Genomic DNA, 13,755 nt, shown 5'->3' with positions numbered 1-13,755 from the left:
AACAAAACAACGAAGAAAGTCTTTCAATTACAAGTATTTCACCAGCATCAATATATAACATACTGAATATTTACATTTTCATAGACACATACAGAGAAATCTACTTTCTGACTTGATATATTCACAGCGTTAATTTTCGTTTTGATACGGTTTGACTTTACGATGATGTAAGTTTCACATAGTAGTGACATCTGATACGATTCCACGAAAAAGATTTACGTATTAAAAAAATATAATTACGCTACGCACATAGCAAAGAATATGCTTAGGTTAGATAAGTTCCAATTTGGAATGTAAAATCAATCGCTTGCTAATACAGCACAATAAAATTGAAATGATTTTAAAAAGAGAAGTTCCTTAGAGATAATACCGTTCGTAACTTCAGGTAATTATAAATCACATAACAAAAAGAGTTTATAAATATTTTTTTTCACGAATTCAATGATACATATATAGGTTTTGGGGCGAGAAATTCGGGAATGCGATGTAAACTAATAATTGACATTTCCTGCTTTAGCAGTTTGCTTAAAATTTACTGAATTAATTGGTCTCCCCCAAAAGGTGTTTAATATCAATGAATCGTTGTTTCTTTTCCCGGATCGGATTTAAAAAGTCACTAAATATATTCTTCAGGTTATGCAAATCCGTAACGTACACCAACAAAAGGAATCACTTCATGCACTCACCCTCATTCGTATAGTATACCAATAGTTCTTTCGATTTAGTTTTTCCCATCAAGATATACTTTAATGAGAGACACGACTTTAACGGGGGAAATGTCATAATGAAGCGATATGATAGAAGAGTTCTGGATAATTTCCTCTTTATACGAAATCTCATACCTCTGTACAAAAGGTTTATTTTTGTAGGTTAAAATGAAAGAAAAAAAATCTCTAAAACTTTATTCTCATGATTCATAAAAAAGATCAAATATGGAGGGATGCAATGGATCAAACACTGATATAAATCTTATGGAGTACGGATATGTTACATTATATTTGTATATCTATCTTTTGTTGAAAAGTTCCGTCCAATCAATAATACACAATACCCATAATTATTATGATATAAGAAATAAAATGAGTCTATTTGGTGTTGCAGAATTGCAGGGTTCTCTCTTATCACAATCAACAACCGAAACGAGGGCAAGTAAGTCGGAGCAGTTGAAGTTGAACTGAATATCTTCCTGTCCTGAATAGAACGAAATCTCTATTATATATACGTATATTATTTACGTGAAATAAAAATGCAACAGCTGCTACATTAAGGCCTGAAAAGTTATCCTTAAAACTTCACTTTAAAATTTAAAAATTTCTTCTCTTTGAGTTAAATTTTTGTTACATGCTTCAATCATTTTCACATTTTGTTCGTTTTAACTGCACTAGATGAAGTCGTGAACACAAAATGTTCACCATCTTTTTTTGAAAAATAAGTTGAACTATTCACATTCAGAAGAATCTGACCTTGTGCGATAACCGTATATAAGTAGATACAAGAACAGAAACAAGACAAATTCACAAAAACATATACGCACAGTATTACATGACACACATGACATTCCTCGATTATTTTACTACTACAAAATTCAATATTTATTGTACATGCGCAAAACTTGGCACCAATTTTCTGCTGTTGAAATCGAGACGTAAAATTGACCAAAAAATGAGAACTGCAAAACTTTATTTCACTCCATGACTAGAAAACCATTTAAGCTGGTTTCAGGTTTGTGATTTTTAATTTTACACCACACTGATGGCGTCCCGAGCTTCTGCTCCTTCTTTTAAAGTATTGGACTGATGTTTCCCATTCACGTATTCTTCTTTCGTTGCTGCTGCTTCAACGCCATGTTTTGTTGCATGAACTGTTACAGCCGATTTCTGATAAAATTCGCTGGAAAAAGCCGAACCTCGCATGCTTCTTAATGCTGTTAATAACCGAGAACGACTGTGAAATGGAACATGAGTGTCTTTCTTGCAGCAGCAAAGAGCTCTCTGAAAGTACCTTCGGAATCTGCGATTAAAAAAATAAATAAAAACACAATGAAGTAGGTTATAGAAAAAATCCGAATCTCTATTCAACTTTCTACTGAGTTCAATGGAAAACGATCTCATACTATGGATAAGCGTAGGCCACTCTATATCTATACACAGGCTACACTCTTATCGTTATCCAAAGGCTCATTCCTAAACCGTAGTTTTAGAAATATAATTTCAATTAAAAATGTTTCGAATGTCAGACATCACCTTAGAAGGTGTTTATGACTGTGTATTAAAATATATGCATTTTATTCATATTTTATGTGTGCTTTTGGGAAATAGATATACAGGATGCATAACAAACGGGGTATGACGTTTTACTGGCGAACCGTTAATCCTAGAGGTATACTTTCAATTAGACAAAGTTTTCAAATAACATGTAGCACTCAGATATGTCATTCATATTGCAAGGGTTTGTATAGTTATTAAAATAAAAAAAAATAACATTTTATAGTGTCCCGTGTGCCTCAAAACCCAATTAGAAAGTTATTGCTAAGTCTCTCCTGATGTTCCACATTTCTAAGTGCAATATTCACTGAGATACTCGAATTCGAAAAATGGAGGAAAGTTAAGAAAAAACTGCTCTAAATGCGGAAAAACTGTTTTAGTCATATTTAACGCTGTTCCCAAATTTTCTCCGTTTTTCGAATTCGAATATCTCAGTGAATATTCAACTTAGAAACGTGAAATTTTTTTATTGGCGTCGAAAAGAGAAGGGCAACAACTTTGTAATTGGGTTTTGAGGCACACGGGACGCTATAAAAAGTTAATTTTTTTATTTTAATAACTATACAAACCCTTGCAATATGAATGACATATCTGAATGCTACATGTTATTTGAAAACTTTGTCTAATTGAAAGCATACCTCTAGGATCAACAATTCGCCAGTAAAATGTCATACCCCCGTTTGTTGTGCACCCTGTATAAAGTAAGATGATTGAATATCTGTAAGAAAAAGAGAAAAAACAGCCAGGACAAGATATTTATCATCTATTCACATAGGTGCTATGTGATATTCTATACTATTCTGTACTCTGTGACAGAATGAAGAATATTGAGCACGGCTAAATGAATGCGCATGATAGTTATTCACCGGCAGCATTTTTTTAGGCATGTAAATAGTAAATAGGCATGATATTCAAAATCGCGTAAGAAAATTAAAACCATTTTTCAAAAGGTGTAATATCATTTTTCATTCGAAATTTAAAGAAATATTTTCTACCGTCACAGAATAACAAATGAATTTTCTATTGCCATTTCTCCAACAGTGCAGAAATATTTGTTTCCTAAAGTAAAATATGTATCTTCTTTTACCCATTCATTGGAAACAATACCTTGACGCTTCAGGAGCAACAAGAAATTTTTCTAGAGTGTTTGGAGGCGTGAAAAATAAAGTTTGAAGAGGGAGAAGTGAAAAAAATATTAGGTAACGAACTCTGACCTCATTAATAACACACCCAAGTGTGTATATGTGTGCTTTCGTAATTATTTTATATTTTATTTTACAAGAATGTTTTGGTGAAGTTCCGGAAATGGAATTTATACATTAATATTTAAAAGAGATAAAGAATGCCAGTGTCATATGAATATCAATAGTGCTTTTTGCACAGCGTTTTCAAGAATTTCATTACTACTCGAAGGTGATTCTCGATGTTTTGGGAAATGATTTTAGTATTTTTGATTTCATCACAGTCGCTTTCAATCAATTATTTTTCTCTTTACTACAATATTCAATATTATGCATTCCGTGAATTCTGTCAATTTTAAAGCGTTCCTCATGAAAAAGCTGATTAGAATTCGAGATCCGAGAGACTCCTTCACTTATACAAAACGATATAAATAAATCTCTGGGAATTTTATGATGTATTCCAAGAAATATGATTAGCACGCAAACGAAGTTATGAAGACGGGCCCATTTACGCATCGCCCTCGAGTTCTCTGCAATGATGACAGCGAGGAACTATTCGTCAACTCATAAATATGTTATTTTAGGAAATTGCTCTCAAAAACGAAATTCAGTCGAACCTCATTGAGACGAACTCGCTTAATACGCACACTGTATTATATATTATTAATTTTTTCTGGTGATATATGCTTTTTTATATTGGGTATTTTGGTTATATTTGACATCCATATTTTTTATGAGCATAATCTTTTCATCCACCTCGTTAGGCAATTTTCCTGTTGTAACCATTTGTATTTGTATGTAACATTGTCCCATATTTCTACATTTATGCTTAAGTACCAACGTTTTTTCCTAAAAAACACTTTGATAGTTTATTGTTGCTTGTGTTATTTATTTATTTTATTATTCACTGTTTCTATAAATTTTACTTGATGCCCTTATTATTTGTTTTGCGAAACTAAAGCGGAAAAACAGTTTGTTCTTTTACTATCGGAGGGCATTTCAGTCTCTCGGTACAAAAAAAAACTTATGGAACAGTTCTCTAATAACAGATAAATCATTTCCAAAAACATCATTGAAATAATAAATTTTATCATTAGTTTTGTTATTTTATCGTTTTATCGACATATTTTGTAATATCATTTTCATGCATGCTACTCTAGTTATATTATTAATTCGTAACAAAGAAATTAAATTACAATCTTTTTGAAAAAAATACAGTTTGCATTTATATATACATTTTAAGTACATAATAACTACGTGAACGATTCACTAAGAATATTTTATTTCTGAGATTACGTGTGTGTATGTAAGGTTTTATTTCTCGCAAATAACACGCTACCTCCTGTAATTTGCTTTCGTGTCACTGTAACAGTTATTTTCACTAATTATAGAAATACTAATTTATTTTCACACGATCTAAAAATTAAAATTAAAAAAAACAAAACCCCACTTTTATACTTGGTTCTTATATAGAAGGTGAAATTAAGGAAATCGAATAAGATCAGTGTTGGCCTCAATTTAGGTCAACAGAATGTTTTTAAAGAACAAAGTTTTTCGTTCCTTTTATGATTCAAAGTGGTATGAAAATTTCATTATCATTAACAAAATTCATAGTGCTTTTGCACATCCATTTTTAGTTTCTTAAATAAAACACACAAAAACGAGTTACAGTAGAGGAACACAATGATAGGTTTCTGGAAGCGAACCAAAACATGCGAAGGAAAATATATTTTCCAAAAAAAAAAAAGAAATGAATGCATTAAATTGTGTGAGAAATGAACTGAATATTTATGGAAGAATTCCTGAAACTTTTTTTTCGATAGTGTATATATATATATATATATATATATATAGACATGGAAATAATCGTCAATATTTTATGCTATAAAGCCTAGAAAAATTCATCCTTGCATTGAATTAGCGGAATCAGTCGAACCGTGTAAATGCATATTCAGCGAATATTGGAAAAATGAGGATCTGTTTTAAATAACATTGTGTTTAAAAGAGTTTGAACGAAATTCAGCGATTTAACCGAATAAATGACGTATTGGTGGAAATTGAATAGTCGATATTCATTCAGATGACTGTTCATTTGTTTCTCCTGTAATATATCAAAATAAAAATGAAAAAATCTTATAATAAGTTCGGAAAAACAACGTTTTAGCTATACCATTCCGCAACTGTAATCACAGGCTCGATACAAAATTTCATGGTTTCACTGGAGGCAATGAATAAATTTGCGGTTTGAGTGATAAAAGTTAGCGAAGCATATAAATGAGGAAATATAGATTAAATTTAATGATGAAAGTTTAAATACAACTTTTATAAAAAATATATCTAAAATTGTCAACTCGAACAACTTTGAAAAAATATGCCTTCAACTTTAACTTTTTAACTAACATGAAGTAAAACGAAGAATTTATTTGTAGTTGAAACTAGTAATCCTTGGCTGTGTAAAACTACCGATATAAGTTGTATATACACACAGTATAATATTATAACGTTATTCAGCCTAAAACGAACAAATATGTAAATAAAAGTGTCAACAGTAGAACACTTAGTTAATGTCAACACTATACAGAGGTTGGACAAAATAATGTGAACACCTGTGCAAAAAGAACACTCGAGTGAAGCTGTCGCATACGCCCACCCTCTAATGCGGAAGAGTTCTACTTAATAGGCGATAATGTGCACACATCAGTCTAGTCGTAGCAGTGATAGCGTTCGGATGCGATGTACAGGGTGATTATAAAAAAACTATCCCGACATATGGGCCCCTAACTATCATACCATTCACAGAAACTGAATGAAATTTTGGCATAAGGTATTTTGATGTATGCGCTCAAGAATGATATGGAAAACAACAGTGTCACTCTAACAGTTACGGTTACAGTGAGAAAATTTCGAAAATATCAAATGGCAACACCAAGTTTTTTGTATTGGAATGTGATCTCCATTGTGGAAAACCCTAAATAGCGTTCGAACGGCAACTGTAGCATGAAAATCACCGGCGGTAGATAGGCTAAAAGTGAGGACAACCAATAAGGACAGAGAAGCAGCATAAAATAAAGCATTTTATTGTGTTTCACAAATTTTCCACATTACCTTGTGGAGGACTAATCAGGCTGGGATCTCAGCCGAAGAAACGGTGTGACGAATGAAACGAACATTAATGCTCTGGTGCACGGCAAAATCCTTTTTACTTTTTCCTTTCCTAGCTCCGGGGATTTTCGTGCTACAGGTGCCATTCCTACGCTATTTAGTGTTTTTCAGTATGGAGATCGCATTCCAAAACAAAAAACTTGGTGTTGCCATTTGATATTTCCGAAATTTTCTCACTGTAACCGTAACTGTTAGAGTGACACTGTTGTTTTCCATATCATTCTTGAGCGCATACCTCAAAATATCTTATGCCAAAATTTAATTCAGTTTCTGTGAATGGTATGATAGTTAGGGGCCCATATGTCGGGATAGTTTTTTTATAATCACCCCGTATATTGGGGCGTTAAAACTTTGTTATGGCTGACCTCACAGATTTCGAAAGAGGCATGATTGTTGGAACCCGTCTTGCCGGGGCCACAGTAATGAAAACGGCCACCATCGTTGGTGTCGGGAGAAGTACTGTGTCAATGGTAATGACAGCCTATAGCAAACAGGGAAAGACGTCATCTACCAAGCATAACAGTGGCCGAAAGTCGAAGATGGCTGATAGACCCAGAAGGGTTTTGAAGCGGATTGTGTGGCCAGAAAGCACAAGATAACAGCATCCCAGATGTTATCTGAGATGAACACACATCTACAGGAAGGTCTATCGACAAAAACTATCCGCCGTGAACTGCATGCAGCAAACATACAAGGTCGAGCGACTATTCCAAAATCATTGGTGACACCATGCACTACCTTGAAACGACGAACATGGTGTCACGAACATAAGAATTGTACACAACGACAATGGAAGAACGTCATCTGGTCAGACGAATCGTCGTTCACATTATTCCAGATTAACGGACGTGTTTACGTTTGGAGAACGCCAGCACAAGCTTATGATGTTGACTGTCTCCTTCCTACTGTTAAGCATGGAGGGGGATCAGTGATGCTGTGGGGCGCGATGTCTCATCGTGGTCTCGGCCCACTTGTTGTCCTGGATGGGCGGGTTAATGCAGAAGTTTATGTCAGTATTCCCCCCCTGGCCGACCATCTTCATCCAATGGTGCAATATTTGTTCCCTGATTCTCGACCTGTGTTCCAAGAAGATAATTCGCCCGTTCACACTGCTGGAATTGTCGGAGACTAACTTGATGAACTGCAACACCTCGTGTGGCCCGCCCGGTCCCCTTATCTTAATATAATTGAACCTTTGTGGGGTATTTTGCAGGCCAAAATGTGCAGTAGGTTTCCACCTCCAAAGGCACGTTCTGATTTAGTGGCCTTTTTGCAGGAGGAGTGGCTACGTATCTCTGACTGTTATGCATGACTTGTATTTGTCCATCCCACGGCGAATACAAGCTGTAATTAATTAAAAAGGAGGGCCAACAGCCTATTAATAAAGATTTTGTCTCATTTCACAGGTGGTCATATTATTTTTTCCAACCCCTGTATTTGCTTATACTAACTTAAAAAATATACAGCTTATCTAGATAGTACCAAGAGCAATTAGAACAATTGCATTAATTTGAATATTAACGAAAAGAAAAATGTTGGTACGTGATAGGAAACTCGCGTTAGTACTAAGTTGTTGATATGAGTTGATGATACTAAAACGGTTGTGATTCTTATTGCTTAAGAAAATGATGCGTGTTTACAGTACCATAAAAATATTGTCCGTGAAAAAGATATTATAATGTTATGTGTGTGGGTGTGTGTGTAAATACAGTTATATAAATTCTATAAATAAGTAATAGGGAAAAATACCTGTTGTTCATCCAATAGTAGACGATAGGATTGTACATCGAGTTAGACATTGCTAGCCAGTAGATAGCTAAGTAAACTTGTTGTACATACGCCTGAGGATTGTTGATAGCCTCTGGATTATGATGCGCGTACAAGAAATACACATGGTATGGAAGCCAACACACTGCAAACAGCATAGCCACCACTGTCAACATTCTCGCTACCTGAACAAGGAAAGAAGCACCAACTATCATCATAGAAAGCGAAGTCGTAATGATGCATGTGGGTATACACAGCACTTCCTAGAGATAGAAGGCCTCCGTACTCTGCTTGCGACATCAGTAAGTAGTCCATTTTCCCTCAGAATAATCGGGGAAAAAAATTCCTTACTCATGCCAGTGTAATCGTTGTGAAGAAGAGAAATGATCGGGCTGGCTCAGAATTGGCGATTTCTATGCCCCACATCCAATCACTATGCGGTATTTGCGAGTCAATCAGGAAGATTCTACGTCAAAATAAAAGAAGAAACGAAATAGGATGCTGTGTTTCAAAATGTGGTAAACTTGCTAGGTAGTCTGAATGACGTTTATGGCAATCAGTGCAGAGGCCTTCTATCTCTAGGAGGTGCTGGTATACAACGACTATGGCAATTCCTTTTTCGCAAAAGCTGCCAGACAAAAAATAATGACCGAGAATGGGAATGGAGAAAAATGATGAAATTTTAAAATATAAATTTTTTGGTATGCAGGAACAACCTTGAGAAAGTGCTTCTTTCTTCAAGTGTATGACAATTTTTGGTGTATGTAACATTGGAATACGTTGATTCGGTGTGGGGATATTACTTACTATTTTTAGTGACATCTAAAATAGTTGAAACTTCATAACGATATCATAGTGTTGACGAACGTTTCAGTCTACTTCACCGGCTGAAAAAATAGTTACTCACCCAGCTATTTTTGATTAACGGTAATTGTCAATGATACTGTATTCACTTACCGTAATAACGGAGTATCTCAATAGCATTGCACATAATCCAGTAATTCATTTTGAACACTATGGCTTATAGAATATGCCTCATTATTAAAACTAACCCTATAAAAATGATCTCGCATGGTTTTGCTTATACTTAGAATTTTTCTTTAACATTTCAGTTATCAGTATTACGTAAACTACAAAAGGAAATGGTAATTTTAGCAGTGTCGGCTATTTCATCGTTTGCGTAAAAAATATATTTTGAAGAAGATAGTTTCACAGGAAAATTAAATTTTTTTTTCAACACAAACAATTTTTTATAAACTTATTTAGGCAAGTGTCCCTCTCTGTTAAAATAAAATGCTATGTTAATTGCGTTACTAAAAATGAGACTACAAGAATTGAATAGTCAAAAACTTACTCGTTGTTTTGACTTCACTGCCGATTTTTGTGCTTGTGTAACTTCTCCAATACCTTTGCTTCGCCAAAGGATATGAACCATCCAGGAATAAGTGACGACGATCAAAGATAATGGTATTACGTATGTGGTCAGCATAATCACAATGTCATAGCTGAGAGAAAGAAGGGTTAAGAAATTTCACATTTGAAAATATCTTGATTAATAATAATAAATTATATACATATTTTTCAGTAATAAAATTGAAATAGGGACAAACTCATTTTTTGAAACTGATTTATGATGAATGTGATCGGATTATGAGAAAGCTGATAAGACAACGCACAAACGAAAATAAAAACTGATGCAATTCTATATCTGCTTTTATATTTTAATATTTAAGACCCCCATACATTTTATTTTGTAAAATTCTTAATGTACAAATTGTTATGCACATGATTTCCACTATCAGAAACAGATAAAAACATTGCTAGAATTATTCGTGCAAGGCTGTATACCGTGGACCACATTAGATATATCTGTATCATTCATCATAATATAAGGCATCACATATGTAATAGGTTTCCTATGATTGAAACACTCATTCCGAAACTTATTAAAAGCACTATTTCTTTTGTGATGGTTCATACACTTTGTTTTTTCCCCTATAGTAACAAACCTACGTCTCTCTCGCTCAATTCTTCTCGTGATCATCGAGATTCATGATTTCTATATATTTGACTTGCATTTGGTGCAGAATCATCTTATAGGGTTCCGAGTCATAAAACACCAAAATCCAATCATATAATGACATTTAACATTTTCCAAAGATTTTTTGTGCCTTTCAAGCAAATAAAACGGAGTACTTAGTATATACGCTGTTGTCCAAGTATAAGAATTCCACCTTCTCAAGATAGATACATGTAGACCACTCATCTCTGATGATAATATAAATGTAATAATATAGAGAATAAAATACGAAAATAAATAAAAAATTAAAAGTAAAAATTCCAAGCAAAACTTAGTGGCTGCAGACTACGTTGAATGTTGAGATTATCTCAAAAACTAGAGCTAGTTCGGTAAAACCAACACCAGTTTAAAATCACCCCGAAATACCCTAAAACCGTTAAAACTTCCTGGGCAATGTGTAAAAAAAAATTTTTTTTGTTAAGTAGTGTAATTACGTAACATAAAATATGTAATGAAGATCCACTTCATTATTTAATTCATTCTTTATTATAACGAAATATAATGATGAACATTTTAACGTAAATAATACGCAAAATTGTTAAAAAAACGAACTGATCACTATTTATTTGCATTAGTTTATCAAGAATAAACGAAAACACTAGTCGTCATTTCGTTGTTCAAAGCAGAGAGGAGGGAAAGGGTTAACAAATGAAATTGGTACCAATTTCGCAGTGCTTTCCAATTATCACTGACAAGTGAATGGATGAAACATATACTAGGCAGAGATGTAGTTTCAACAATTACCATATACTCTATCTGATAACAATCATCAGAGAAGCACCGTCTGTCGGGATAGTTTTTTTATAATCACCCCGTATATATATATTATGAAAAGGCGAAAGATAAGTTACTGAAAAATTGTAAAAAGGAAAAATACGGATCAATGAGGAACTCGTTCTCAACTTGTAGTAGTAGTAGTAGTAGTAGTCGCAACTACTAGTGTCAACTTGCACGCATGATAAAATACCATTGCCTTAATGCAATTGAAAAAAAAAAAGATTCAAAATAAAGGAAACTGTTCAGTTCATAAAATTAAGCCAAAAATTGAGATTTCATTGACTCAATCTTATTTAAGATCAAATTAATAATAATGTAATCACTACCTATATTCCCAATAGATCTTTACGATCTGTCCGGGGAATTTGTTGGTGTGTTAGTAAACATCCATGTTCGAACCCAGACCTGCACAGTCAGAAGCTAGCTCCCTAACCACTAGACTGCCAGGCGGGAAATTAAATTAATTAAATTAAATTTTAAATTTAAAAATTTGTGAAATTAAAAATTTAATTTTAAATAAGATCGAGTCAATGAAATCTCTACCTTATGTTTCATTCCATGAACTGAGCAGTTTCCTATATTTTTAATCAGTTTTTATTCAATTACATTGATGTCTTGTTATTTTATCATGCGCGCAAGCTGTTTTTAATGCATTTTTTCCCGAAAATTTACAAAAAATTAAGTATTCAAGATATCAGTAACTTACCCCGGGCAAGGCGAATATAATACGCCATACGGGGGTTCCCTGGAGGGAGCATTCATTTTCTCAAGATATGTAATATATGTATTCACGATATGTAAAACTTTATACCCACATAGAATAGCACATACAAAAGAACATATGTATTAAATAAATCATTGGTAAAATTGTATTTTTAATGATATTTCTATTAGAACATAGTTTTTCACTATTTTAAAAAGTATGAGACCCTTAAGACAGAAATAATGAAATAATGCACATATACAGACAGATCGAATCAAAGACATTGACGCAAATAAGTGTGGTATAAACAGTAAATAATTAACTCGTGCTATGAAATGAAAATATGTTACATGATGGAAAAATTAATCACCATGATTTCCCGTGAGTAATCCGTATGCGCAAATTTTCTTACTTTGAGAAAAAATGTCATCCCATAATCTACAGTGGCGTATAATCCGTATGTGGAAATTTCTGGTTGTTAAATTCGTCACCAATAATCAAATATCAAGGAATGGAAGAGGTTTTCATTCAGTTTTCTTATAAAAAACAATAAAAAAACAAAATGAAAAAAAAACATTGATTCTTCTACTCGCATGAAAATATATATGAAAAATTATTTTTGAATCGTTCTTAAAAATATTTATTTTTAGTCAAATTTCTCAGGAAAAATAATTGCGGATAACACACACACACACGCAGTGTTTTATAATAAACTTTAGGAAAAAAATTCAGATGTTTTAACGTATAATCCGCTGTTATACGCAGGAAGTTGCGGTACATGGACTACTTATCTGTGAAACCGAAATTTCAGAAACACCCCACGAAATACACTGGCACAATATAATTAACGGGAGACTCGGGAAACATTCTGTGATATTAGCAATTTAAAACGAGACACAACCTTAACGAAAGAACACAGATTCAAATGTACATCCACATGCATTTGCACACTATTTCCTTTTATGAGTTCAACAAAAGCTCTTATTGTACAATTATCCACAACTTTTCCTAGGAGTACTTCCAATTATGTAAGTCCTTATAACCTAGTGGAACTACCATTAAGTGCAACGAACTCATTTTCCAAAATAATGTGATTTTTCGGAGCAATTTATTGTCGTTATTCCTGGAAAAAATTTCCTTGTGATTTCCACAGCACTACTATAAGATATGGAAAACTCACATCACCCGAAAAAATGTAAAAAGTTAACAGGCAAAAACAATAGGAAATGTAAATTATTATATTAATATCTTCAAAATGCAGTAATAGAGAATGTATATGATATTCAGAGATATCTGAATTCATACAAAGAAAAAGTAAATTTGAAAGAGAAAAGTCCGTTTGGATTTTCTTACATTAAAATCCACTCGAAATGCTCAAGTTGGTGCATCGGGTGATTTTTTAAATACTACTCACACTCCAAGTCTACCAAGTCTATGTTTTTTACTAAAAAACTCGTACTATGTTAGTGACGGATTGGATACAAAAGAAATAGTTGAAATATCAATTCAAAATTATTTTATTCACTCGCATAGAACGTTTAGACAACTTTCCAACAAGTCCTTAAAACAAAAGGATACGTCCTCCTTCATGAAAGGTTCTCTTTAGAATAATAGAATTGAAATAGATGGATAAATGAATAACACATGATTTTTAACAAAAGAATTTCAAGAACTAAAGAAACTGACATCCGTTTCATTCTTATGGTGGAATGCCTGTGTTCATATCACGTGATTTAATTTATTCGAGGGACTGGTTTGGGAAAATATTCTAGTAAAATGTATGCATGGGGAGGGAGGGGGACAAAAAAATTCTTGTACGTC

At 33.3% G+C, this 13,755-nt stretch overlaps 1 protein-coding gene across 1 annotated transcript in view; it reads right to left on the bottom strand.

Moving 5' to 3' along the window:
- Positions 1-926: 926 nt before the first annotated feature.
- LOC149080634 (tachykinin-like peptides receptor 86C) overlaps positions 927-13,755 on the bottom strand; it is a 169,930-nt gene continuing 157,101 nt past the window's right edge. Inside the window, exons 4-6 of the mRNA XM_089239788.1 lie at positions 9,729-9,879; positions 8,357-8,559; positions 927-2,010 (exon numbers count right to left, since the gene is read on the bottom strand). Coding sequence (XP_089095914.1) covers positions 1,740-2,010; positions 8,357-8,559; positions 9,729-9,879 — 625 coding nt within the window. The 3' untranslated portion in view covers positions 927-1,739. The remainder of the gene's footprint in view (positions 2,011-8,356; positions 8,560-9,728; positions 9,880-13,755) is intronic.

The sequence above is a fragment of the Pholcus phalangioides genome, unplaced genomic scaffold, assembly GCF_987345545.1.
Source record: "Pholcus phalangioides strain wild (caught in Gottingen) unplaced genomic scaffold, Ppha-v1.0 ptg000011l_1, whole genome shotgun sequence".
Taxonomy (NCBI): domain Eukaryota; kingdom Metazoa; phylum Arthropoda; class Arachnida; order Araneae; family Pholcidae; genus Pholcus; species Pholcus phalangioides.
Note: the sequence above shows the minus strand (reverse complement) of the source record. Positions and strands in the feature narration are given on the sequence as shown.